This window comes from Somniosus microcephalus, chromosome 1 (assembly GCF_052327205.1).
Source record: "Somniosus microcephalus isolate GS21.2 chromosome 1, FLI_Smic_1.0, whole genome shotgun sequence".
NCBI classification, from domain to species: domain Eukaryota; kingdom Metazoa; phylum Chordata; class Chondrichthyes; order Squaliformes; family Somniosidae; genus Somniosus; species Somniosus microcephalus.
In genome coordinates, this window is record NC_140987.1 from 312,124,528 (window position 1) to 312,151,489 (window position 26,962).

The window sequence follows — 26,962 nt, forward strand, 5'->3', positions numbered from 1 at the left end:
GGAAAGGGGGCATCGGTATTATTGAATTTGATGGGCGCGAGTACGTATGGCCTATTGCAGAATTTAATTACCCCAGCTAAACCAATGGAGAAAAGTTTTGAGGAGATTGTTAATACCTTACAGGAACACCTAAACCCTACACCGCTGCTGATAGCAGAAAGATTCAAGTTCCATAAAAGAAACCAGCACAAAGATGAGAGCAATGCTGACTATCTTACGGAACTATGCAAGTTATCGAAGCACTGCCAGTTCGGAGCAGGACTGGCAGACACCTTGCGGGATAAGTTTGTCTGCGGGCTCCAGAGTGAAGGAACCCAGAAACGACTACTTTCAAAAAAGGACCTGACGCTAGAACAGGCTTTCAGCGTGGCAGTATCCTATGAAGCAGCAGCACGGGGAGCTGCGGAAATACAACAGAAACCACAAGAATACAGCGCTAACGAAATGGCGTATGGAGCAGAAAAGTGCTATCGCTGCGGCAGAACAACCCATGAGCAGAAGGACTGCTGGTTTAAGGACAAAGTATGCAGGCAATGCGGAAAAATGGGACATATAGCAAGAGTCTGCAGGTCGGGAAAGAAAACCAACACGACAAGAACTACTAAGGAACAGTACAGGAAAGTAAAGAAACTGACAGATAGTAGTTCAGAAGATCAGGAGAGTGATAAGGACTCCGGGAGCAGGAGATTAATTTGTCTAAAGTTACACAACGTGATCGCAAAGGAAGATCACCGAACCATTTGGGTCGCCCTCATGATAGCAGGGTCCCCAGTAAAGATGGAATTGGACACAGGATCAGCCCTAACTGTCATGAATCGACGAGACTATGAGCGGCTATTCTCACACATACCCTTAAAGGACGCGTCCATTGTATTGAAGACATACACGGGGCAAAAGGTCTACCCCAGAGGAAAAATAGGGGTGCCAGTTAAATATAACGGCAAGGAAACACAGAAACTATATATGTATATACTACGAGATGGAGGACCACCATTATTGGGACGTGAATGGATCCGAAAAATACAATTGGATTGGCATTCCATTCTGGCGCTAACTGTGACTGACAAAAAGGATGATGACGTCGCACCTGGATGTCTGTCACAAATTCTATCTGACGCGGAAGAGGTGTTCCAACAAGGACTTGGGACTCTAAAAGGAGTAAAGGCAACCATAAAGATTGAGGATAACGCAAACCCAAAATTTTTCAAGGCCATACGCGATCCGCCCAGCCGTTGAAGCTGAACTGGAGAGTCTGGAGCGTTCGGGTGTGCTGTCCAAGGTGGACTGGAGCGAGTGGGCCACACCCATCGTTCCTGTAATGAAGAAAGCATTGAGCAGCATGCCTGGGGAGCCAAAGAAGGTTCGCATCTGTGGGGACTTCAAGGTGACTGTGAACCCAGTCCTGCACACAGTACAGTATCCACTTCCGCGGATAGAAGATATTTTCGCCTCACTATCTGGAGGGAAACGTTTTACAAAGATTGATCTGGCCCAAGCGTATCTACAAATGGAGGTGGAAGAAGCATCTAGAAAATACCTCACGATAAACACTCACAAAGGCCTTTACCAGTGCAATCGACTGGTATTCGGGGTAGCATCGGCCCCGGCTATTTGGCAGAGGGCAATGGAACAAGTCCTGCAAGGGATCCCGGGGACCCAGTGTTATTTGGACGACATCCTGGTTACGGGCGAAAATGACAATGAACACCTTGCCAACCTGGAGCAGGTGCTCAGGAGATTACAGGAATATGGGCTACGAGCCAATCGCCCCAAATGCGAGTTCTTCAGGAGACAAATCTCGTATTGTGGCCACATGATTGATGAGGAAGGGTTGCATAAGTCGCCGGACAAGATTGAGGCTGTAGTCAAGGCTCCAGCACCGGAAAATGTGTCGCAACTGAGGTCGTTCCTCGGGTTGGTGAACTACTACCATAAGTTCTTGCCAAATTTATCTACAATTCTGCACCCACTGAACGCCCTGCTGCTAACTGGAGTGACATGGAAATGGAGTGATGAGTATAAGCGTGCCTTTCAGGAATGTAAATGCCTAATCACTTCAAAAGAAGTACTGGCCCACTACAACCCAACACTACCGATTCAGTTGGCATGTGATGCGTCACCCTACGGCATTGGAGCGGTACTGTCACACAAATTCCGTGACGGTTCAGAGAGGCCAATAGCCTTTGCGTCGCGCTCGCTAACCTCAGCCGAGCGTAACTACGCCCAGATTGACAGGGAGGCCCTCAGCCTGGTGTGGGGGGTGAAGAAGTTCAATCACTATCTGCACGGGCAGAAATTCACCCTACTGACTGATCATCAGCCCCTGGTCTCCATTTTTAACCCAAAGAAGGGCGTTCCGGTGATGACGGCGCAACGGCTGCAAAGATGGTCACTTTTTCTAGGGGCACATCAGTACGACATAGAGTACAAGGGTACGAAACAGCATGGAAATGCTGATGGGCTGTCGCGCCTACCGTTGCCTATGGTAGAAGAAACACCGGCAGTGGACCCTGTTGAGATATTCCATGCGACCATAGTCGAATGTTTGCCTGTTACAAACTCGAGTATAGAGATGGAAACCCGAAATGACCCGACACACTCTCGGGTCTACGATTTGACGGTGAAGGGATGGCCAGCATATGGTGACTCACTGTTGCCAGCATTCTCGCCAAGGAGAGAACAGCTGTCAGTGTGCCGGGGTACCTTGATGTGTGGATCCCGAGTGGTAATTCCACCCAAGTTGAGAGATAGAGTGCTCAATGAGCTTCATGAGGGTCATCTGGGAGGGATAAAAATGAAGAGCCTAGCCAGGGCGTTTGTGTGGTGGCCAGGAATCGATAAAGAAATCGAGGATATGACCAAGAGATGCACAGGATGCCAGAAGGTCCAAAACGCTCCACCACAGGCCCCGCTACATCCATGGGAGTGGGTACACATTGATTTTGCTGGTCCATTTATGGACTCAATGTTTCTAATCGCTGTGGACGCACATTCGAAATGGCCAGAGGTCATTAAAATGTCCTCCACCACCACGGAGAAAACTATTGCAGTCCTAAGGACCACCTTCGCCAGGAATGGTTTGCCAGAACAGATTTGCTCTGACAATGGGCCACAGTTGGTATCTGAGGATTTCCGGAGGTTCCTGAAGAATAATGGGGTGAAACATTACACATCTGCCCCATATCATCCAGCCACAAATGGATTGGCTGAGAGGTTTGTTCAGACCTTTAAAAAGGCCATAAAGGCAATGTATAATGATGACATACCACTACAACACAAGGTGGATAGTTTCTTGTTTGCTTACCGGAATGCGACACATGCAGTAACCAACCAAGCTCCAGCCGTACTGTTCTTCAACCGAAGGCTAAGATGTCGCCTGGATTTGCTCAAACCAAACATAAGACGAGATGTTGAGGATAAGCAATTCCAGCACATAAATGAGAAGCCAACCCGGAGCTTCAAGGTAGGGCAACCAGTCTTAGCCCGCGACTACCGAACAGAAAAATGGCAGCCAGGAACGATATGCACACAGCAGGGACCACTAATCTACACAGTGGACGTTGGAGAGAGCATTGTGAGGCGCCATGCTGACCAGATTCTAGAGTCACAGGAACAAGCCAAACCCGTACCACGAGAAGGTGCACCTGGTAATCAACCTAAAGTACAGATTGCGTCTACCTCAGAAGCAGTGGTATTGGAAGCTGACGAGCCAACCAGTGACCATGAACCAGAATCAGCTTCGCCGCAAGAACAGGATACTCGAGAAAGGCGCTATCCAGTCAAGATCAGGAAGCCTCCTCAAAGACTGAACTTATAAATGATTATTTCAGTTGATGTATATAATATCCAGAAAGTTGTAATTAGTTATTATTTAGTTGTTAAATGAATGTTATGTACTGTTTATCTAAAAGGGGAGGAATTGTTGTGTATGTACCTTTAAGGGAAGAACTGGTTTTAGACTGCAAGTACCTGTTAAACTATTCTCCTGAAGTCCATGTATTATTGAGGCGCGGACTTTACAGTGTCTTTCTTTAATCACTCTCCACGAGGTCTGAAGGGCTCAGCCCCCTCAGCCCCGTGCAGGGGCTATGACATCATCACGCAACCAACGTCATGACGTCATCATGCTACGGACGCTCTTAAAGGGACCCAGCACCGATAACCCAACCCAGCATGTACATATCACAACATTGCTATACACAGTGAATTGTGTTTAGGTACAGATAACAGCATTGGCTATACATTGTGTTATTGTCCCTATGTGGTCTCCGCCACAATTTCAAGGTTATTTAATATCAGGGAGTGCTCTCGCAAGTAAAAAAACTCTCTCATTATTTTTGAGACGCTTCAAACTACAACACTTGCTAAAAGTCATGGGGGCTGTACTGGCAGTCGACCTCGCCCTCCAGGAACTACGGTGGAGGGAGCGGAGCCAGCGAGAAAGACGGGAACATGTGGCCAGAGGGAGGAGGCGGGCCATCGGGGCTTTCAACACAGGGCTTACCCTCCGAGGGTATTCCGAAAGCACTCCTCCTACCTTCAGTTAAGCGAGGAGCAGTGTATTAGGAGACTTTGCTTTACCAAGGAGGTGGTCACAGAGCTCTCCCACCTCCTGTAACCAGACCTCCCCCCTCAGATCAGGGCGACCACGGCTCTCTCAGTGGCAGTCAAGGTCACCGTCGCCCTCAATTTCTTCGCCAGCAGATCCTTCCAGTCTGCAGCAGGAGACATATCTAACATCTCACAGTTTGCCGTCTGTCGCTGCATCCAGGAGGTGAATGAGGCGCTCTACACCAGGGGAAGGGATTACATTGGCTTTCTGATCACCAGAGAGAAGCAGGACGAGCATGCATGTGGCTTTGCCAGGATAGTGGGCTTCCCCATGGTGCAGAGCGCCATTGACTGCACCCATGCGGTTTTGCGGGCGCCACATAACAATCCTGAGACAGCCTGAAGTCTTCCATAACCGCAAAGGCTACCACTCACTTAATGTGCAGTTGGTGTGCGACCACGCCCAGCAAATCCTTAATGTCAATGCCCATTATCCTGGCAGCAGCCACGATGCCGTCATCCCGTCGACCAGCACTCTTCCAGCCACCAGGTCAAGCTCGAGAGTGGCTGCTCGGAGACAAGGGGTATCCGCTCTCCACCTGGCTCATGACTCCCCTCTGCAACCACAACACTCCTGCTCAGCACTCATATAATGAGAGCCATGTTGCCACCGGGAACATCATCGAGCAGACCATCAGGGTGCTCAAGCAATGGTTCCGCTGGCTTGACTGCTCGGGAGGAGCCCTCCAGCACTCGGCTGAGCGGGTGTCTCATTTCGTGTTGGTCAGCTACATGCTTCATAACTTGGCCATCATGAGGGCCCAGCCCTTGCCACCAGGGATTGCGGGACAACCTCAGGAGGAGAAAGAGGGAGAGGAGGAGGAGGAACAGGAGGGAGGGAGTAGGCAGCCAGACAATTGGCCTTCCAGACAGGCAGTCCGTGACCGGTTCATCAGACTCCAATTTGAATGAATGAAACCCCAGATCCCCGTTGCTCACCACATCTCCATCATACAATCCCTGTCTCATGCCATATCACAGTGTCCTCCTGGGCGCAAAGCTGAAATGAGAGACACCACAAAAGATTCCAAACACAATTAAGAAATGTATCTATACACATATCACACATATTACATCAACACTTAACTAGTCAATTCAATTCTCAATTCAAATTGCTTTATTGGCATGACAAGGTACATCTTATGTTGCCAAAGCACAGAAAAAGAACATATATAATTGAACACATAACGCAGATCTAGACATACAGTGTATAGACAAATATACCCATGTATACATAAATATACACACATATAATATACCTATAATCTTTTCTTAGATTCAATGGTCACTGGTTGTCCCTCTGCTTATGGCAAGCTGTAACATAGTTTGCTGCTAAAGTTACACATTTTCTCTGTTCCCCTAATAGATATGGGAGTTTTTGGTGGTCATTCAAATTTTTGAATTCAGGGCATATTTTTATGAATTTTGGGCAGAAATTCCCCCTTATGTCCTGATAGTTTCCACAAGTTGTGAGGAAGTGCATCTCTGTCTCCACCACTCTCTGACTGCAGTGAGAGCATATCCTGTCCTCTCTGGGCAGCCGGGTCTGTCTGTGTCTACCTTTTTCGATGGCCAGGCTATGCTCACTAAGTCTGTACATTGTCAAGGTTTTTCTCAGTTTGCTACCTCTCCTTATCCCCCCTCTCTCCCCCCCCACCTCTCTCTCAATTCAATTCAATTCAATCTCTCTCACACGCTCTCTCTCTCTCACACACTCACTCACTCTCTCTCTCTCTCTCTCTCACACTCTCTCACACACACTCTCTCACTCACTCTCTCTCTCTCTCACACACTCTCTCTCACAAACTCTCACACACTCACTCTCTCTCTCTCTCACACACTCACTCACTCACACACTCTCTCACACTCACTCTCTCTCTCTCACTCTCTCACTCTCACACTCACACTCACTCTCTCTCTCTCTCTCTCTCTCTCACACTCTCTCTCTCTCACACTCACTCTCTCACTCTCACTCTCACTCTCAGAGAGTGTGCAATCCCTTAGTGCCTGTCGTTACTGTGCCTTTGTCTACTCTGGTGCTCCTACGCAGTGTGCCCCCAGTGGCTGCAGCACAGCTGGTGGTAGGCTGCTGGGTGTCCGTGTGGGAGACTTCAGATGACCTTGCAGGATGACCTCGACCAGCTCTGGGCCTGGAAGGCCCAGCTGTAGACTGTATCACCTCGGCATGGGTGGCAGCAGCCTGGGCTGGCTGGATGACAGGCAACGACAAGGGCAATGGTGGAGTGGCAGTGATGGGAGCAGGAATCCTATCATCGTGGGAGAGGACAGCAAGTTCCTGCTCCACTGACCCACTGCCACTCTCCCAGGGCAGCACCTCAGCATCCCTAGCAATCTGTTGCAGCACAGATTGCTAGCTTGCCGCAACACCGTGAAAGCCCCGGTCGATGGTGGTCGACCCAGCCATGATGGCCGCAGTCAGATCTTGGGTGGCATCACGCTGAGACTGCATGAGAGCAGTCAGAGATTGGATGTCACCAAGCCTAGAAAGCACGAGAGCAGTCTGAGCTTCCACTGCAGCACTAAGATGTTGGGTCGCTTCCGCCTGTGCTGCAATGGAAGCTGCGATATCACTCATCATGACCAATGTCCTAGGGGGAGGGTTTGCTAGTGCTCTTGGGGAGGGTTTAAACTAAAATGGCAGGGGGTTGGGAACCTGTGCAGGGAGACAGGGGAAAGGGAAGCAAGGATAGAAGCAAAAGACAGGAAGGAGAAAAGCAAATGTGGAAGGCAGAGAAATCAAGGGTGTAAATCAAACAGGGCCACAGTAAATAACAATTCTAAAAGGACTGAGAGTGTTAAAAAAGCAAGCCTGGAGGCTTTGTGTCTTAATGCGAGGAGCATTCGTAATAAGCTGGATGAATTAGCTGCACAAATGGATGTAAACGGATATGATATAATTGGGAATACGGAGACATGGCTGGGAATTCAACTTCCAGGGGTATTCAATATTCAGGAAGGACAGGCAAAAAGGAAAAGGAGGTGGGGTAGCATTGCTGGTTAAAGAGGAGATTAACACAATAGTAAAGAAGGATCAGATCATAACATATATATATATTTTTATCCACACTTTTTTTCTGCTCTCTCCCACGGGGCAGCTGTCTTCCATTCTGCCCGCGCAATTTACACTTCATCTAGAGCCATCCTTTGTTTCTTACCTGTTCCATTACCATCTCCTTTTGCCTTGAATATCTCTTAATGTCTCTCAATGTCTCTTAATCTCTCCTGCCTTCCAACCTATCACAGGTCTTCCCTTTTGTTCTTTCATCCCCTCCCCCATTTCCCAGCCACTACACTTGCTTAAAAATCTGTTCCATTTCCTGCTTTTTTTCCAGTTCTGACGAAGGGTTATCGACCTGAAACGTTAACTCTGTTTCTCTCTTCACAGATGCTGCCTGACCTGCTGAGTATTTCCAGCATTTTCTGTTTTTATTTCAGATTTCCAGCATCTACAGTATTTTCTTTTTGTATTGGGATATTAGCTCTGTTGATGTGGAATCTGTATGGGTAGAGCTGAGAAATATCAAGGGGCAGAAAACGTTAGTGGGAGTTGTATACAGACCCCCAAACAGTAATGCTGAGGTAGGGGATGGCATTAAATGGGAAATTAGATATGCGTGCAATAAGGGCACAGCAGTTATCATGGGTGACTTCAATCTACATATAGATTGGGCTAACCAAGTTAGTAACAATACTGTGGAGGAGGAATTCCTAGAGTGTATACGGCATGGTTTCCTGGACCAATATGTCGAGGAACCAACTAGAGATCAGGCCATCTTAGACTGGGTATTATGTAATGAGAAAGGATTAATTAGCAATCTTGTTGTGCGAGGCCCCTTGGGGAGGAGCGATCATAATATGATAGAATTCTTCATTAAGATAGAGAGTGAGGTAGTTGACTCAGAGTCTAGGGTCCTGAATTTAAATAAAGGAAACTATGATGGTATGAGGCGCGAGTTGGCTAGGATGGATTGGGGAGCGTTACTTAAAGGGTTGATTTTGGATAGGCAATGGCAAATATTTAAAGATCGCATGGATGAACTACAGAATTTGTTCATCCCTGTTTGGCATAAAAATAAAACAAAAATGGTGACTCAACCATGGCTAACAAGGGAAATTAGGGATAGCATAAGATCCAAGGAGAGGACATATAAATTGGCCAGAAAGAGCAGTAAACCTGAGGATTGGGAGCAGTTTAGGATTCAGCAAAGGAGGACAAAGGGATTAATTAAGAGGGGGAAAATAGAATATGAGAGTAAGCTTGCAGGGAACATAAAAACTGACTGTAAAAGCTTCTATAGATATGTGAACTGAGGGTGAGATGGAGCATTGCAGCAAGGAAGATCGAGAAGAGCGTTGGTGCGATAACACAGCCTTGCTTGACCCCGGTTCGTACGTGAATTGGGTCTGTGGTGGAACCGTTGGTCAGGATCACGGCTTGCATGTTGTCGTGAAGCAAGCGGAAGATGGTGACAAACTTTTGAGAGCAGCCGAATTTGAGGAGGACACTCCATAATCCCTCATGGTTGAGAGTGTCGAAGACCTTTGTGAGATCAAAGAAGGCCATGTACAGTGGTTGGTGCTGTTCCCTGCATTTCTCTTGTAATTGACGTGCGGTGAAGATCATATCCATTGTGCCCCTTAATGGGCGGAATCCGCATTGTGACGCTGGGAGGACCTCTTCGGCCACTGGGAGAAGGCGATTGTGGACAATTCTTGTGATGACTTTCCCTGCAGCAGACAGCAGAGAAACTCCTCTGTAATTACCGCAATCGGACTTATCACCTTTCTTGAAGATGGTCACAATTAGGGCATCTCTGAGATCCCTTATGCTCTCCTCCTTCCAGATAAGAGAAATGAGTTCATGAATTTGCACCAGTGGTGCTTCTCCGCCATGCTTTAGTGCCTTGGGCGGATTCCATCTGCTCCTGAGGCCTTTTTGTTCTTCAGTTGTCAGATGGCCTTTTCAACCTCATGCCTGGCTGGGGTTGTGCTGAGATGGTGGCGGGTAGCATGCTGCGGGATGGAGTTGAGGACACTCGCGTCGAAGACAGAGTCGTGGTTAAGGAGATCTTCGAAGTGCTCCTTCCAGCGGGCACTGGCTGCCTCTCTGTCCTTGATGAGTACCTCTCTGTTCTTGGCCCACAGTGGGGTAGGGCCTTGGGTGCTTGGGCCGTAGATGGTCTTGACTCACTAAAGAATCCACGCACGTCGTGGTTGTCGGCTAGCTGCTGGATCTCCTGCGCTTTCTCCACCCACCATCTGTTCTTTAGGTCGCAAGTTTTTTGTTGGACCTCAGCCTTCAGGCGTCTGTAGAGCTGCTTTCTTGCTCTCGAGTTCTGTTGCTGTTTCCAGATCAGGAATGTTTTGCGCTTGCAGCTTATTAGCTCCTGGATCTCCTAGTCGTTCTCATCGAACCATTCTTGGTGTTTCCTAGTCGAGTGACCGAGCGTCTCTTCACAGGTGCTGATTATGGAGGCCTTGAGTGCAAACTGCTGGAGTGGAGCTAATTTACAGAACAAATGGGAAACTGTTCAACCTCCGTCGCCTCCAGTCCAGATCCAAGGTCATCCCATCCTCTGTCATGGAATTACAGTATGCAGATGACGCTTGCGTCTGCGCTCACTCGGAGGTCGAACTCCAAACCATCATCAACACCTTCACCAAAGCGTACGAGAACATGGGCCTTACACTAAACATCCGTAAGACAAAGGTCCTCTACCAACCTGCCCCCGCCACACAGTACTGCCCCCCGATTATCAAAATCCACGACAAGGCCTTGGACAACGTGGACCACTTTCCATACCTCGGGAGCCTACTGTCAACAAGGGTAGATGTCGACGCCGAAGTCCAACACCGCCTTCAGTGTGCCAGTGCAGCCTTCGGTCATCTGAGGAAGAGAGTGTTTGAAGACCAGGACCTCAATGGTCTACAGAGCAGCAGTGATACCCGCCCTGCTGTATGCCTCAGAGACATGGACCATATACAGCAGGCACCTCAATGCACTGGAGAGGTACCACCAACGCTGCCTGTGCAAGATCCTGCAAATCCATTGGCAGGATAGGTGCACCAACGTCAGTGTTCTTGCTCATGCTAACATCCCCAGCATCGAAGCTTTGACCACGCTTGGTCACATTGTCTGCCTGCCCGATACGAGACTCACAAAACAAGCGCTCTACTTGGAGCTCCGGCATGGCAAGAGAGCTCCAGGTGGGCAGAGGAAAGGCTTCAAGGACACCCTCAAAGCCTCATTGAAAAAGTGTAACATCCCCACTGACACCTGGGAATCCCTGGCCCAAGACTGCACAAAGTGGAGGAGAAACATCCGGGAAGGCGCTGAACACCTTGAGTCTCTTCACCAGGAGCAAGTGGAAGCCAAGTGCAGGCAGCGCAAGGAGCGCACATCAACCCAAGCACCCCACCCACCCGTCCCTACAACCACCGTCTGCCTCACCTGTGACAGAGACTGTAGGTCCCGCATTGGACTCATCAGTCACCTGAGAACTCATTTTTAATGTGGAAATAAGTCATCCTCAGTTCCGAGGGACTGCCTAAGAAGAAGAAGAGATATGTGAAGAGAAAAAGATTGGTGAAGTCAAACGTAGGTCCATTGCAGTCAGAATCAGGGGAATTTATAATGGGTAACAAAGAAATGGCCGACCAATTAAATACATACTTTGGTTCTGTCTTCACGAAGGACACAAATAACCTCCCAGAGATGTCAAGGAACATAGGGCTAGAAATTGACTTTGGGGCAGCCAGCTCGCTTGCGCCCAGAAATTACCGCTGCGCGCGGAGCCACTTGCGCCCGCCGGATATTTAGTTTCAGCACCCCAAGTCGAAGCCGGCCGCAAATCAAGGGTTTCGGCGCCCCCGCTTGGGGCGCTGAAACTGAATATCGGCGCGCTAAGTGCCGCAGCGCCACCCGCTGCGGAGCGGCAGGCTGCGGTACTGCAGGCCTTCCTCCCTCTCTTAAGGGGGAGGTGCCTGCAACAGCGCGATCGCTGCTCGCTAGTGCCGGCAAATGAGCCCGGCACCACGGAGAAGTGCCGGGCTCCCGGAAAACAGCCGGCAATGCCACGGGGGGGGGCGGTGGAGGAGGCCGGGGAAGGAGGTGCGGGCAGGTGGCCGCCGAAAAAGCGGCCGGCCGCACATCCGCATCAGGTAGGCCCCGTTTTCTGGTCGCTGTTTGCGGCCGCCGCGGAAGAGGCGGCCGCAACTCAATATGGCGGTCGGGCCGGTAGCGGGGCGGTAGCGGGGCACTGCGCACACCGATGACGTCATCGGTGGCGGCGCAGCGCTACTGGCTAACGCCGCCATTACCGCACCGCTGAATATCGGGGGAAGTTTAGCAAGTGGCGCAAAAACCCTCTTTGGGCGAAAACTGGGCGCAAAGCCAACCGAAATTCTAGGCCATAGGGTCTAATGAGATGGAGGAATTGAATGAAATCAGTATTTGTAGGGGAGTGGGCCTTTGGCGTAGCAGTAAGCATCCCCGCCGCTGGGCCAGAAGGTGTAGGGTTTCGAAACCCGCTCCAGACAGTCCCGGCAAGTAGAGTCGGAGCTCCAGCGCTAAATTCTGGGTTGACATCCAGCGGGATACTTGCGTCCGTGGGTGTGGGTGGCCCCCCCCCCTCGTATGGGTTGTGGGAGCCTGCAAAACCCTCCCGCCATAGGACTAACCACCCTAATGGCTGGTATGAAGATGTTTACGGTCACGGGAGGAGCGTTTAACGCGGCCAGAAATCCTTCCACTACTTCATACTGTTCCCCAAAGGGAACAGTGTGTAGACACGATAAGAAGAAGTATTTGTAGGGAAATGGTGTTAGGGAAATTGATGGGATTGAAGGTTGATAAATCCCCAGGGCCTGATAATCTATATCCTAGGGTACTTGAGGAAGTGGCCCTAGAAATAGTAGATGCATTGCTGGTCATCTTCCAAAATTCTATAGACTCTGGAACAGTTCCCATGGATTGGATGGTAGCTAATGTAACCCCACTATTTAAAAAAGGTGGTAGAGAGAAAACGGGTAATTATAGACCAGTAAGCCTGACATCGGTAGTGGGGAAAGTGCTAGAGTTATTGTAAAAGATGTAATAGCAGAGCACTTGGAAAACAGTGACAGGATCGGACAAAGTCAACATGGATTTACAAAAGGTAAATCATGCTTGACTAATCTACTGGAATTTTTTGAGGATGTAACTGGTAGAATAGATAAGAGAGAACCAGAGGATGTGGTGTATTTGGACTTTCAGAAGGCTTTCGATAAGGTCCTGCATAAGAGATTGACGTGCAAAGTTAAAGCACATGGGATTGGGGTAAGGTACTGATTTGGATAGAGAACTGGTTAGAATAAACGGGTCTTTTTCTGAGTGGCAGGCAGTGACTGGTGGGGTACCGTAAGGATCTGTGCTAGGCCCCCAGCTATTCACAATATATATTAATGATCTCGATGAGGGAACTAGATGTAATATCTCCAAGTTTGCAGATGACACAAAGCTGGGTGGGCGTGTGTGCTGTGAGGAGGATGCAGAGAAACTTCAGTATGATTTGGACAGGTTGGGTGATTGGGCAGATGCAGTATAATGTGGATAAATGCGACGTTATCCACTTTGGTGGCAAAAACAGGAAGACAGATTATTATCTGAACGGCAATAGATTGGGAAAAGGGGAAGTGCAACGAGACCTGGGTGTCCTTGTGTACCAGTCGCTGAAGGTAAGCATGCAGGTGCAGCAGGCAGTTAAGAAGGCAAATGGTATGTTGGCCTTCATAGCGAGAGGATTCGAGTACAGGAGCAAGGATGTCTTGCTGCAGTTGTACAGGGCCTTGGTGATACCACACTTTGAGTATTGTGTGCAATTTTGGTCACCTTATCTGAGGAAGGATGTTCTTGCCATGGAGGGAGTGCAGCAAAGATTCACCAGACTGATACCTGGGATGGCAGGAATGACATATGAAGAGAGATTGGGTCGATTAGGCTTATATTTCCTAGAGTTTAGAAGAATGAGAGGGGATCTCATTGAAACTTAGAGTCATAGAGTTATACAGCACAGAAAGAGGCCCTTCGGCCCATCGTGTCTGCGCTGACCATCAATCCCTGTCCAGTCTAATCCCATTTTCCAGCATTTGGTCCATAGCCTTGTATGCAATGGCATTTCAAGTGCTCATCCAAATGCTTCTTGAATGTTATGAGGGTTTCTGCCTCTACCACCCTTTCAGGCAGTGAGTTCCAGATTCCAACCACCCTCTGGGTGAAAAAGTTCCTCCTCAAATCCCCTCGAAACCTCCTGCCATTTACCTTGAATCTATGCCCCCTTGTTATTGACCCCCCTACTAAGGGGAAAAGTTTCTCTTTATCTACCCTAGCTATGCCCCTCATCATTTTGTACACCTCAATCTGGTCCCCCCTCAGCCTTCTTTGCTCCAAGGAAAACAACCCCAGCCTGTTTAGTCTTTCTTCACAGCTGAGGCGCTCCATCCCAGGTAACATCCTGGTGAATCTTCTCTGCACCCTCTCCAAAGCAATCACATCCTTCCTATAGTGAGGCGACCAGAACTGCACACAGTACTCCAGCTGTGGCCTCACCAGCGTTTTGTACAGCTCCATCATAATCTCCCTTCTCTTATATTCTATGCCTCGGCTAATGAAGGCAAGTATCCCATATGCCTTTTTAACCGCCTTATCTACCTGTTCCGCTGCCTTCAGGGATCTATGTACATGTACACCAAGGTCCCTCTGACCCTCTGTACTTCCTAGGGTCCTACCACTCATTGTGTATTCCCTTGCCTTATTTGTCCGTCCAAAATGCATCACCTCGCACTTTTCAGGGTTAAATTCCATTTGCCACTTTTTTGCCCATCTGACCAACCCGTTTATATCGTCCTGTAGCCTGAGGCTTTCCTCCTCGCAATTTACCACCCCACCAATTTTCGTGTCATCTGCAAACTTACTGATCATACCTTTTACATTCTCATCCAAATCATTTATGTAGATCACAAACAGCAAGGGTCCCAGCACCGATCCCTGAGGTATCCCACTGGACACAGGCTTCCAGTCACAAAAGCAACCTTTGACCATCACCCTCTGCCTCCTGCCACTCAGCCAGTTTAGGATCCAATGCGCCAAGGCACCCTGGATCCCATGGGCTCTTACCTTCTTGACCAGTCTCCTATGCGGGACTTTGTCAAAAGCTTTACTGAAATCCATGTAAACCACATCCACAGCATTTCCCTCATCCACACACCTAGTCACCCACTCGAAAAATTCAATCAGATTGGTCAGACATGATTTACCCTTGACAAAGCCATGCTGACTCCCCGATTAATCCTTGCCTCTCCAAGTGGAGATTAATTTTGTCCCTCAGAATTTTTTCCAATAATTTCCCTACCACAGATGTTAGGCTCACTGACCTGTAATTCCCTGGTTTATCCCTGCTACCCTTCTTGAATAATGGTACTACGTTAGCTGTTCTCCAGTCCTCTGGTACATCCCCTGTGGCCAGAGAGGTTTTGAAAATTTGTGTCAGAGCCCCTGCAATCTCCTCCTTTGCCTCACACAACAGCCTGGGATACATCTCATCCGGGCCTGGGGATTTATCCACTTTTTGGCCTGCTAAAACCGCTAGTACCTCCTCCCTCTCGATGCTAATATGTTCAAGTATGTCACAGTCCCCTTGCCCGATTTCTATGTCTACATCGTCTTTCTCCATAGTGAACACAGATGCAAAATATTCATTTAAAACCCCGCCTACATCATCTGGCTCTACATACAGATTGCCACTTTGGTCCCTAATGGGCCCTACCCTTTCCCTGGTTATCCTCTTGCCCTTAATATACTTATAAAACATCTTAGGATTTTCCTTTATTTTGCTCGCCAGTGTTATTTCATGGCCCCTCCTCGCCCTCCTAATTTCTTTTTTAAGTATGCCCCTGCACTTTTTATACTCCTCTAGGTCTTCCTCCGTCTTTAGTCTTTTGTAACTGCCAAAAGCCCCCCTTTTTTTCCTAATGCATTTTTGTATATCCCTTGTCATCCAAGGTTCCCTTTGCTTGTTGGTCCCACCCTTGACCTTTACAGGAACATGTCGGCGTTGTACTCTCTCTATTTCCCTTCTGAAAGTCTCCCACTGCTTTGATGTGGATTTTCCTATAAGTAGCTGCTCCCAGTCCACTTTGGCCAGATCCTGCCTTATCATATTAAAATCGGCCTTTCCCCAATTTAGAACCCTTATTTTCGGGCCGTCTTTGTCTTTTTCCATGACCACCTTAAATCTCACCGAATTATGGTCACTGTCGCCAAAATGCTCTCCTACTGACACTTCCACCACTTGCCCGGCTACATTCCCTAGAATTAGGTCCAGTACCGCCCCCTCTCTTGTAGGTCTTTCTACATGTTGGCTCAAAAAGCTCTCCTGGATGCACTTTAAGAATTCTGCACCCTCTAAGCCTTTCACACTCTGACTATCCCAATTAATATTGGGGAAGTTGAAATCCCCCACTATTATTACCCTATTATTTTCGCACTTCCCTGAGATTTGCCTACATATCTGTTCCTCTATCTCCCCCTGACTGTTTGGGGGCCTATAGTACACTCCCAGCAAAGTGCTTGCCCCCTTTTTGTTTTTAAGTTCTACCCATATGGCCTCATTAGAGGAACCCGCTAATATATCATCCCTCCTTACAGCAGTAATTGATTCCTTAATTAATATTGCAACACCCCCTCCCCTTTTACACCCCCCTCTGTCTCACCTGAAGATTCTATACCCCGGAATATTGAGCTGCCAGTCCTGACCCTCCCTCAACCATGTCTCCGTGATAGCAACAATATCGTACTCCCATGTGTTCAGCAACAACTTCAGTTCATCCACCTTATTTGCAAGACTCCTTGCATTAAAATAAATGCCTTCCAGCCTTGCCATATTCCCTTTTGCCTTCATATATTTGCTCTGCCTTCCCAGCTGACTTGTTTTTCCCTCCGTATTTGGCTGCAAATCACCCCCTACTATAGTTCCACTCTGTATCCCATCCCCCTGCCAAGTTAGTTTAAACCCCCCCCAACAGTGCTAGCAAACCTTCCCGCAAGGATATTGGTCCCCCTCTGGTTCAGGTGTAAACCGTCCGACTTGTACAAGTCCCACCTTTCCCAGAAGCAGACCCAGTGATCCAGGAAACTAAAGCCCTCCCTCCTGCACCATCCCTTTAGCCACGCATTCTTCTGTTCTATCTTCCTATTCCTATACTCACTAGCACGTGGCATCGGGAGTAATCCAGGGATTACAACCTTTGAGGTCCTGCTCTTTAATCTTCCACCTAGCTCCTTAAATTCTTGCTGCAGGACCTCATCCCTCTTTTTACCTATGTCGTTGGTACCAATGTGGACCACGACCTCTGGCTGTTCACCCTCCCCCTCCAGAATGCCCTGCAGCCGCTCAGTGACATCCTTGACCCTGGCACCAGGGAGGCAACAAACCATCCTGGATTCACGTCTACGGCCACAGAAACGCCTATCTGTTCCCCTTACTATAGAATCCCCGACCACTATTGCTCTCCCACTCTTTTTCCTCCCTTCCTGGGCAGCAGGAGCACCCCCAGTGCCAGGAAGTTGGCTGCTGCTGCCTTCCCCTGGTGAGTCATCCCCCTCAACAGTATCCAAAGCGGTATACTTGTTTGAGAGGGGAATGGTCACAGGGGTCTCCTGCACTTCCTGCCTGCTTCTATTGCTCCGCCTGGTGGTCACCCATTTCCTTTCTTCCTGTGCAGCCCTACCCTGCGGTGTGACCAACTCACTAAACGTGTTATCCACGACCCTCTCAGCATCGTGAATGCTCAACAACCCATCCACCCGCAGCTCCAGTGCCTCAATGCGGTCTGCTAGTAGCTGCAGATGGATGCATCTCTCGCACACGTGATCATCAGGGGCACCGGCAGTGTCCCTGAATTCCCACATAGAGCAAGAGGAGCATATCACGGGGCTGGGCTCTCCTGGCATGACCTTCCCTTTAATTACTTTAAATTAATTTACTATCACCAATTAAATATATCTCTAAGGTGCTTGTATAGTCTACCAACAGTCCCTGCCATACCAGAAAAGACCCTAGTAACTATAAACTACAGAGTTAAAGTTTAAAAAAGAGAAATACTCACCAACCAATCACTTACCTGCTCCCTGGTGACGTCACACTCTGATTACTTTTTACCTCTCTCCCCGCTGCTGAGTTGGTATGCCTCGCTGGTCGCCGGTTTTTAAGCCGGGCTCCTCCTCGCTGCTCCGAGTGGTCTCTGGCCTCGCTGGTCGCCGGTTTTTAAGCCGGGCTTCTCCTCGCTGCTCCTCCCTGCTCCGAGTGGTCTCTGGCCTCGCTGGTCGCCGGTTTTTAAGCCGGGCTCCTCCTCGCTGCTCCTCCCTGCTCCGAGTGGTCTCTGGCCTCGCTGGTCGCCGGTTTTTAAGCTGGGCTCCTCCTCGCTGCTCCTCCCTGCTCCGAGTGGTCTCTGGCCTCGCTGGTCGCCGGTTTTTAAGCCGGGCTCCTCCTCGCTGCTCCTCCCTGCTCTGAGTGGTCTCTGGCCTCGCTGGTCGCCGGTTTTTAAGCCGGGCTACTCCTCCCTGCTCCGAGTGGTCTCTGGCCTCGCTGGTCGCCGGTTTTTAAGCCGGGCTCCTCCTCGCTGCTCCTCCCTGCTCCGAGTGGTCTCTGGCCTCGCTGGTCGCCGGTTTTTAAGCCGGGCTCCTCCTCGCTGCTCCTCCCTGCTCCGAGTGGTCTCTGGCCTCGCTGGTCACCAGTTTTTAAGCCGGGCTCCTCCTCGCTGCTCCTCCCTGCTCTGAGTGGTCTCTGGCCTCGCTGGTCGCCGGTTTTTAAGCCGGGCTGCTCCGAGTGGTCTCGGGCCTCGCTGGTCGCTGGTTTTTAAGCCGGGCTCCTCCTCGCTGCTCCTCCCTGCTCCGAGTGGTCTCTGGCCTCGCTGGTCGCTGGTTTTTAAGCCGGGCTCCTCCTCGCTGCTCCTCCCTGCTCCGAGTGGTCTCTGGCCTCGCTGGTCGCCGGTTTTTAAGCCGGGCTCCTCCTCACTTATATAATTCTAATAGGACTAGTCAGACTAGATGCAGGAAGGATGTTCCCGATGGCGCGGGAGTCCAGAACCAGGGGTCACAGTCTAAGGATAAGGGGTAAGCCATTTAGGACTGAGATGAGGAGGAATTTTTTCACCCAGAGAGTGGTGAACCTAATAATAATAATAATAATCAACTTTATTGTCATTGTTAGTGCACAAGTGCAGTACAACGAAATGTAGGCTTGCGGCTCCCGAGAGTGTACATTTAGATTAAGACATTTAACATTCAACATTCATTTGACTTGTAATACATAAACATAAACATAATAAAGTGCATTGGCAGATGTGCAGGCTTTAGAGTTTATTTGTGGAGTTCAGTAGGATGACAGCCCTGGGAAAGAAGCTGTTCCTAAATCTGGTCGTTCGGGTGCGAATGCATCTGTAGCGTCTCCCAGATGGCAGGGGGGCGAACAGACTGTGGCTGGGGTGGGTAGGGTCTTTGATGATGGTCAGTGACCTCCGTAAACAACGTTTCTGGTAGATGTTCTCTGTGGTCGGTAGCCGGGTGCCGGTAATGCGTTGGGCAGTTTTGACTACCCGCTGCAGGGCTTTCCGGTCATAGTAGCTACAGCTGCCATACCATACTGTGATACAGATCGTCAGGATGCTCTCTATTGTGCAGCGGTAAAGGTTAGAGAGGATCAGGGGTGACAGGTTACATCCCTTCAGCCTCCTTAGGAAATATAGGCGCTGCTGGGCCTTCTTCACCAAAGAGGAGGTATTGAGGGACCAGGAGAGGTCTTCTGTGATGTGGACTCTGAGGAACTTAAAGCTGTCCACCCTTTCCACCACAGCCCCATAGATGTGGATGGGGGTGTGACTTCCGCCTTTAGACTTCCTGAAGTCCACAATGATTTCCTTGGTTTTCTTGATGTTAAGGGGAATTCTCTACCACAGAAGGCAGTTGAGGCCAGTTTATTAAATACATTCAAGAAGGAGTTAGATATATTTCTTAAGGCTAAAGGGATCAAGGGATATGGGGAGAAAGCAGGGACAGGGTACTGAATTTGGATGATCAACCATGATCTAATTAAATGGTGGAATATGCTCGAGGGGCCGAATGGCCTACTCCTGCTCTTATCTTCTATGTTTCTATCATGCACACCATCAGGTCTGGGTCGCCACGGTCTCTCTGGGAGTCTACCATCCTTTGCAGACTGGAAATGATGGGCTCCATGGTTTGTGCAGATCCTTGTGCAATGTTGGAGGCGGACTCCTCCACGCTCCTTAGCATTGCCGAGAGGCTCCCTGGCAGCCTTGCCATTGCACCTATCATCTCCGTGTGCACGCCCATCACCCTTCTTCTAAACGCCTCCCCAACAAGGACCTCATCTGAGTCCTTTTCAGCAGAACTCGCGTGCAAACTCGCCCTCCGGGGAGCTGGCCTCCGAGCTACCCTTTCCCCCTGGCCTTGCTGCAGCCCCCTTGTGTCCGGTGCCTCACCCTGTGCAGATCCCGCTACTATACCAGCCTCTAAAGAACGCGTAGTGCCAGTATCTGAGCTGGTGCCTGCGGGTGAGTCATGCAGTGACGCGATGTGTTCTTGCTCCTCCTCTTATCCCCCCTCGCTTTCTGTGGTGCTCTCAGGGACAGGCTGCTCTGGTGTTTACTGATTATCTGAAAGCAGAAAGGCACAAGGGTGGGTTTAAAGTGAGGGAAGGGGGGCAGGGAGGGAGAACGCATGCATACAGCATGATTAGCTGCAAAGTGCAAAATGCTTGTGTGGTGAGGGGGAAGTGGGATGTGAGAAGAAGGAGTAGGGATGAACATACAGTTGTTGTGCCCAAGGGGGTCAACATCACCAATGGCCATGTTGCCCACAACCTGGCACTCAATGATCTCCAGCACTCGACTCTCCAGCTGGCTCAGCTGTTCAAGGTGGGCTTGGCCCCTGCCTGTGCGCTCCTGCTCCCTCCAGTTGTGAACCACCTTGGCCTGCAAGAGAAAGGAAAGTGTGTGAGCGAATGTGGAGCAATGTGTTTGGGTGATGTGCCTGCCATAGTTGAATAGCTGTCATTTTGTGCAATGTGGGCGTGAGTGTTGGTAGGTAGAGATTGTTGGTGTGTGAGTGCTGGGGGTGTGATGTATTGAGCAGTGTGTGAAGATTTTGGTACAGATGGTGGTATGTAGCATTTGTTGAAGCATTCACTCACCCTGACCACCCGTGTGAGGTCGTTAAATTTCTTCCTGCACTGGGTGTGGGTCCTGGGGACCACAGTGCTGCCAGTGACATGCTGCACTACCTCCCTCCACATGGTATGGGACACTTGTGGTGAGGGCCTCCTGCCAGTTGATGGGTACAGGACCGCCCGCCTCCTCTTGACTGCGAAAACCAATGCTTCCAGAGCTTCATCGGAGTACCTACGGGCTCTGTCCCTGGGGCGAAGAGCCACCTTCAGGATTTGTTGGTAACTGGTCCTTCTCCTTGTCCTTCTCCTTGTCCTTCTTCTTGTTAGGATTGTTGAGGCAGCTGTGCACCCAACAATGCTGAGAATGAGGCGCTGCAGCATCAATGAACCTCCCCTATAAGTAATGAAAAAAGCTTGTGGCTACTATACAAGCCTCTAAAGAACGCGTAGTTCCAGTATTTGAGCTGGTGCCTGCGGGTGAGACATGCATCCTTCCTGCATCTAGTCTTGCATTTAGACTACACCCGATATTGGTCCATCTTTTCAGTATAATGCCAATGAGCTTGGGATTATAGACCAGAGTCCTGACTGCAATATTAATGAGGCGTGAGCACGAATTTTGTGTGCATTCTCGATGATTTTCAGGTGGCGCTACTTAACAATATTTAGTCTAAACACTGCCCATTTCTTGGCTATAATGAATTTCTAGCCCCTGATCTTTACTTCAGGGTCTGAACACAAACTCTGCACTATCTCAGAGGTTGTGTTAATCTGCAATTGGGAATTAAAAAAAAAAATGATTATTGTAATTTGGGCTTTGCTGGCAAAGCTGGCATTTATTGCCCATCCCTAGTTGCCCTTGAGAAGGTGGTGGTGAGCGGCCTTCTTGAACCGCTGCAGTCCGTGTGGTGAAGGTATTCCCACAGTGCTGTTAGGGAGGGAGTTCCAGGATTTTGACCCAGTGACGATGAAGGAACAGTGATATATTTCCAAGTCAGGATGGCGTGTGACTTGGAAGGGAACTTGGAGGTGATGGTGTTCCTATACTGCACCCATCCAGGCAAGTGGACAGCATTCCAAAACACTCCTGTCTTGTGCCATATAGATGGCGGAGAGGCTTTGGGGAGTCACGAGGTGAACCACTCACTGCAGAATACCCAGCCTCTGACCTGTTCTAATAACCACGGCATTTATGTGGTTACTCCAGTTGAGTTTCTGGTCGATGCTGAAATGAAAATGATGTTGGCAATGTTGGCTGTGCAACTTTAAGAGAGAGTTGCAACTCTTTATCCCCTCTAGTTCTGCTTTTGGGAGAAACAGCATTTGTTGTTTGTGTAAAAAGAATCAAATTGTGTGCCTGACTATTGTCGAATGATGATGTATAAAGTTCCAATGCTGGAAGCTCTTGAGGTCTAATTGTGTCTCTCCTTCTCTGTTGAGCCTGTCTGATGCTGGGAAACTGTTTCTAACAGACAGCATGAAGAAGCTGATTAAAGAGTCCAGTGTCCCGATGCTGAGATCATTCACACAGGTATTTAAAATTTATTACTCTCAAAACCAGTAAGCTAGGAGCATTAAAGGGTGGGAGCCAGAAGAACTATTCAATCCACCCAGCTTGTCCATGTAGCCATTCAGACCAGTGTGTCAATTGATCCCATGGTACAACAGTTTATTGCAAGTAGTTCTGTGAAAAACAGCATTGAATCATTCAAAAGACTAATTGTTGGTCTTCAACAAGAGTATCGTATAATCCATGCAGAATGATAGAATCATAGAATGATGCAGCACAGAAGGAGGCCATTCAGCCCATCGTGCCTGTGCTGGCTCTTTGGTAGAGCTATCCAATTAGTCCACTCCTCTGCTCTTTCCCCATTGCCCTGCAAATTTCCCCCTTCAAGTATTTATCCAATTATATTTTGACAGTAATTATTGAATATGCTTCCAGCGCCCTTTCAGGCAGGGCATTCCAGATCACAACAACTCGCTGCGTGAAAAAATATTTCCTCATTGATTGGCCAAAAGTACCCGATGTAACAGGAAGAAACATTTTTATCAACGAGTGGTTAGTACTTGGAATGCTCTGTGTTTTTCACAGCCTTCTCAACTTGTCCTGCCACCTTCAAAGATTAGTGTACGCACACCCCCAGGTCTCTCTGTTCCTGCACCCCCTTTAAAATTGTACCATTTAGTTCATATTGCCTTTCCTCATTCTTTCAATAAAACCAATCACTTCACACTTCTCTGCATTAAATTCCATCTGCCTTGTTTCTGCCCATTTCACCAGTCTGTCTATATCCTCCTGAAATCTGCTACTATCCTCCTCACTGTTTACTACAGTTCCAACTTTCGTGTTGTCTGGAAATGTTTAAATTGTGCCCTGTATATCCAAGGTTATTAATATATATCAAAAAGAGCAGTGGTCCCAACACCAACCATTAGGGGACGCCACGCTATACTTCCCTCCAGTCTGAGAAACAACCGCTCACCATTGCTCTCTGCTTTCTGTCCCTTTAGCCAATTTTGTATCCATGCAGCCACTGTCCCTTTAATCCCACTGTTTCAATGTTGCTAACATGTCTATTATGTGGTATTTTATTAAACGCCTTTCAAAAGTTCATGTACACAACATCAACCACATTACCCTCATTAACTCTCTCTCTTACTTCATGTGGGATCTTGCTGTATGCAAATTGCTACTTTCCAAAAGTGATGGCACTTCAAAGACACTTAATTGGCTGAGGTCACTGAACATCTTGCGGGACTGGATACTCGGGGCTTGACTCCTGGCATTCACTGCCATGGCTATCTGCTCCCACTGCCTTCTGCGCCTGTGTCTGGATGGCTCCTGACCCCCTCCTTTCCACCTCCTCCACCAAAGTGCTTTAGAATGTCATGAGGCTGCAAGTTCTATTCAAAGTTAGAACATTGTATGACTTGGGGGAGAACTTGCAGGTCATGGGATTTCTATGACATTGCTGTTCTCAATGCTGAGGGGACTAGGAGGGGCTGTTGAAGTAAGCTTGGTGAGTTGCTGCAGTGCATCCTATAGATAATACAGACAGCAGCCAAAGTGCATCTGTGGATATTGACTCTCGTGGCAGGAGTGCTATTCAAGTGGATTGTGTCGAGCTTCTTGAATGTTGTTGGAGCTGCACCCTTCCAAGCAAGAGGTGAACATTCCATCCTCTTGACTTCAGCTCTGTAGATAATGAAGAGAAATTGAGGGGTTATGAGATGAGGTGTTGCGATATTCGACACCTCTGAAAATGAGCGCAGAGATAGCGATGCGCGATTAACCCGCGCCCGTTCAATGTAATGCAGGCAACATGCCAATTTCTTGCTGCCTGCTCATTTCAATGGCTTCAGCGTGCAGACAGCGCTAACCGTACTGTTGACTGGCTGCATGCATCGGCAGCAGGCCCAAAATCGTACTTGCTAGCACCAGTTAAAGCTAGGCTGCACTGCTTAAAGCTAGCCTGCACCTCTTAAAGGGGAGGTGCATTGTGGTAGTGCAGGTGCTGGCAGTTATTCAGGAAGTGAACCTGACCTGGGAAACAGTGAGGAATGGCACAACATGGGAGAGAGTGGGCAGTGAGGAATGGCACAACATGGGAGAGAGTGGGCTCCAAAGTTTTCTGATGCTGCACTGGAGACCTTGGTGGAGGAGGTGGAAAGGAAGGGGTCAGGAGTCCCTCCAGACACAGGCGCAGAAGGCAGTGGGAGCAGATAGCCATGGCAGTGAATGCCAGGAGTCAAGCCCCGAGTATCCAGTCCCGCAAGATGTTCAGTGACCTCAGACGAGTGGGCAAAGTCAGTGAATGCATCTTCAAATGCCAAATCTCACAAACTGCACCACTAGCCCCAGCCACTGCTCAATGCACCACACCCCCATTACTCACCTATCAACAATCTATATCAATCACAACTCATATCTCACATTACTACAACAACACAAAAGCAAAATACGGCAGCTACTGGAAATCTGAAACAGAAACTGAAAATGCTCATACCTAACATTCATAGCTTCACCACATCCTCACCCACTTAGCACTCTGCAAGCCCGACACCTACATCTCACAGCTTGGACATGTTACCAGCTATTCAACCATGACAGCCACGTCACACAAACAGATTGCACCACACTCACTGACACACATCACCCAAACACATTGCACCACACTCACTGAGACACGTCACCCAAACACATTGCTCCACACTCACTGACACACTTCACCCAAACACATTGCACCACACTCACTGACACACTTCACCCAAACACATTGCACCACACTCACTGACACACTTCACCCAAACCCATTGCACCACACTCACTGACACACACTTCACCCAAACACATTGCAACACACTCACTGACACATGCATCACCCAAACACATTGCACCACATTCACTGACACACACATCACCCAAACACATTGCCCCACACTCACTGACACACGTCTCCCAAACACATTGCACCACACTTAATGACACACACAGCCCCCAAACACATTGTACCACACTCACTGACATACGACACCCATACACATTGCACCACACTCACTGACACACACACATCACCCTAACACATTGCACCACACTCACTGACACACTTCACCCGAACACATTGCACCACACACACTGACACACATGTCACCCAACACATTGCACCACACTCACTGACAGACATCACCCAAAAACATTGCACCACACTCACTGACACACATCACCCAAACACGTTGCAGCACACTCACTGACGCACAACTCACCCAAACACATTGCACCACACTCACTTACACACACATCAATCAAACGCATTGGCCCAGTAATTCCTCTCTGAACGCGTGAGTACGGTCGGAGTACTCACGCGCCTGGCCGGAGGAAATGCCGGCGTTCAGCATGCACAGCGCATGCGGAGAAAACCGGCATTTCCAGTCCTCTGAACGAAGGGGTTCAGAGGCACAGCGCGTGCGACTGCACAGGCAGTGCTTGCGCAGTGAACTTCGTCGATTTCATTCATGGATTCAGTGAGGGTAAGTCCTTACAAGTTACGCTTGAAAAAAGCATGTGTAAAGTTGCTCAAGGCTGCGGAGGAAGATATATTTTATCGTGGAGCTTCTGAAAGGCAATATTTTTGTTTGGGAAAGGGAGGAAAGTTATTTTAAGAAATGCTGAGGTAAGTTTTAAAGTTTAAATTTTTTTTTTTAAACGGGTTTTCAGTACAGTAGGTAGAAGGAGCAATTGTGGCTGTGTGAATTGAATGTGAAAATGAGTGTTCGATAATGAGTAATGTAACATTTCCAACACTTTTAAGAAAGAAACTTTTCATCAGTAATAAGTAATTATGTATGTATGTCCGCATATATTCCTTTACGTATATGTATGTATGTTTTATATTCCTTTACTTATGTGTATGAATGTATGTTTTTAATTATGATTTTCCAATAAGTTACTTTCACTGAAAGTCATAATTAAATACATACATTCATACACATAAGTAAAGGAATATATACAGACATATATTACTGATGAAAAGTTTCTTTCTTAAAAATGTTGGAGTCATTTTTACATTTAATAAACACAGCAAATTCAATTCACATAGCCACAATTGATCCTTCTACCTACAGTACTGAAAACCCATTTTAAAAAACAAAAATAAACCTTAAAATTTACCTCAGCATTTCTTAAAATAACTTTCCTCCCTTTCCCAAACAAAAATATTGCCTTTCAGAAGCTCCACGATAAGAAATATCTTCCTCCGCAACCTCTGGAGCAACTGTACTCATGCTTTTTTCATGTGTAAGTTGTAAGGACTTGACCTCACTGAAAGCATGAATGAAAGCGGCGAATTTTACTGCGCACGCGCTGCCTGTACAGTCGCACGTATTCTGCCTCTGAACCCCTTCGTTCAGAGGACAGGAAATGCCGGTTTTCCCCGCATGCGCTGTGCATGCTGAAAACCGGCATTTCCTCGGGCCAGACGCGTAAGTACACCGACCGTACTCGCACGTTTGGAAGGGAATTACTGGGCCAACATTTTACATGTCAATAAAATGAAAAATTTAACAATTGCACGATTTGCCCCCTCGCATCTGCGACTGAGGGTCCA

At 48.5% G+C, this 26,962-nt stretch overlaps 1 protein-coding gene across 1 annotated transcript in view; it reads left to right on the forward strand.

Moving 5' to 3' along the window:
• LOC147124856 (FRAS1-related extracellular matrix protein 1-like) overlaps positions 1-26,962 on the forward strand; it is an 883,765-nt gene that overhangs the window by 267,280 nt on the left and 589,523 nt on the right. The window contains exon 12 of the mRNA XM_085994045.1: positions 22,296-22,386. Coding sequence (XP_085850171.1) covers positions 22,296-22,386 — 91 coding nt within the window. The remainder of the gene's footprint in view (positions 1-22,295; positions 22,387-26,962) is intronic.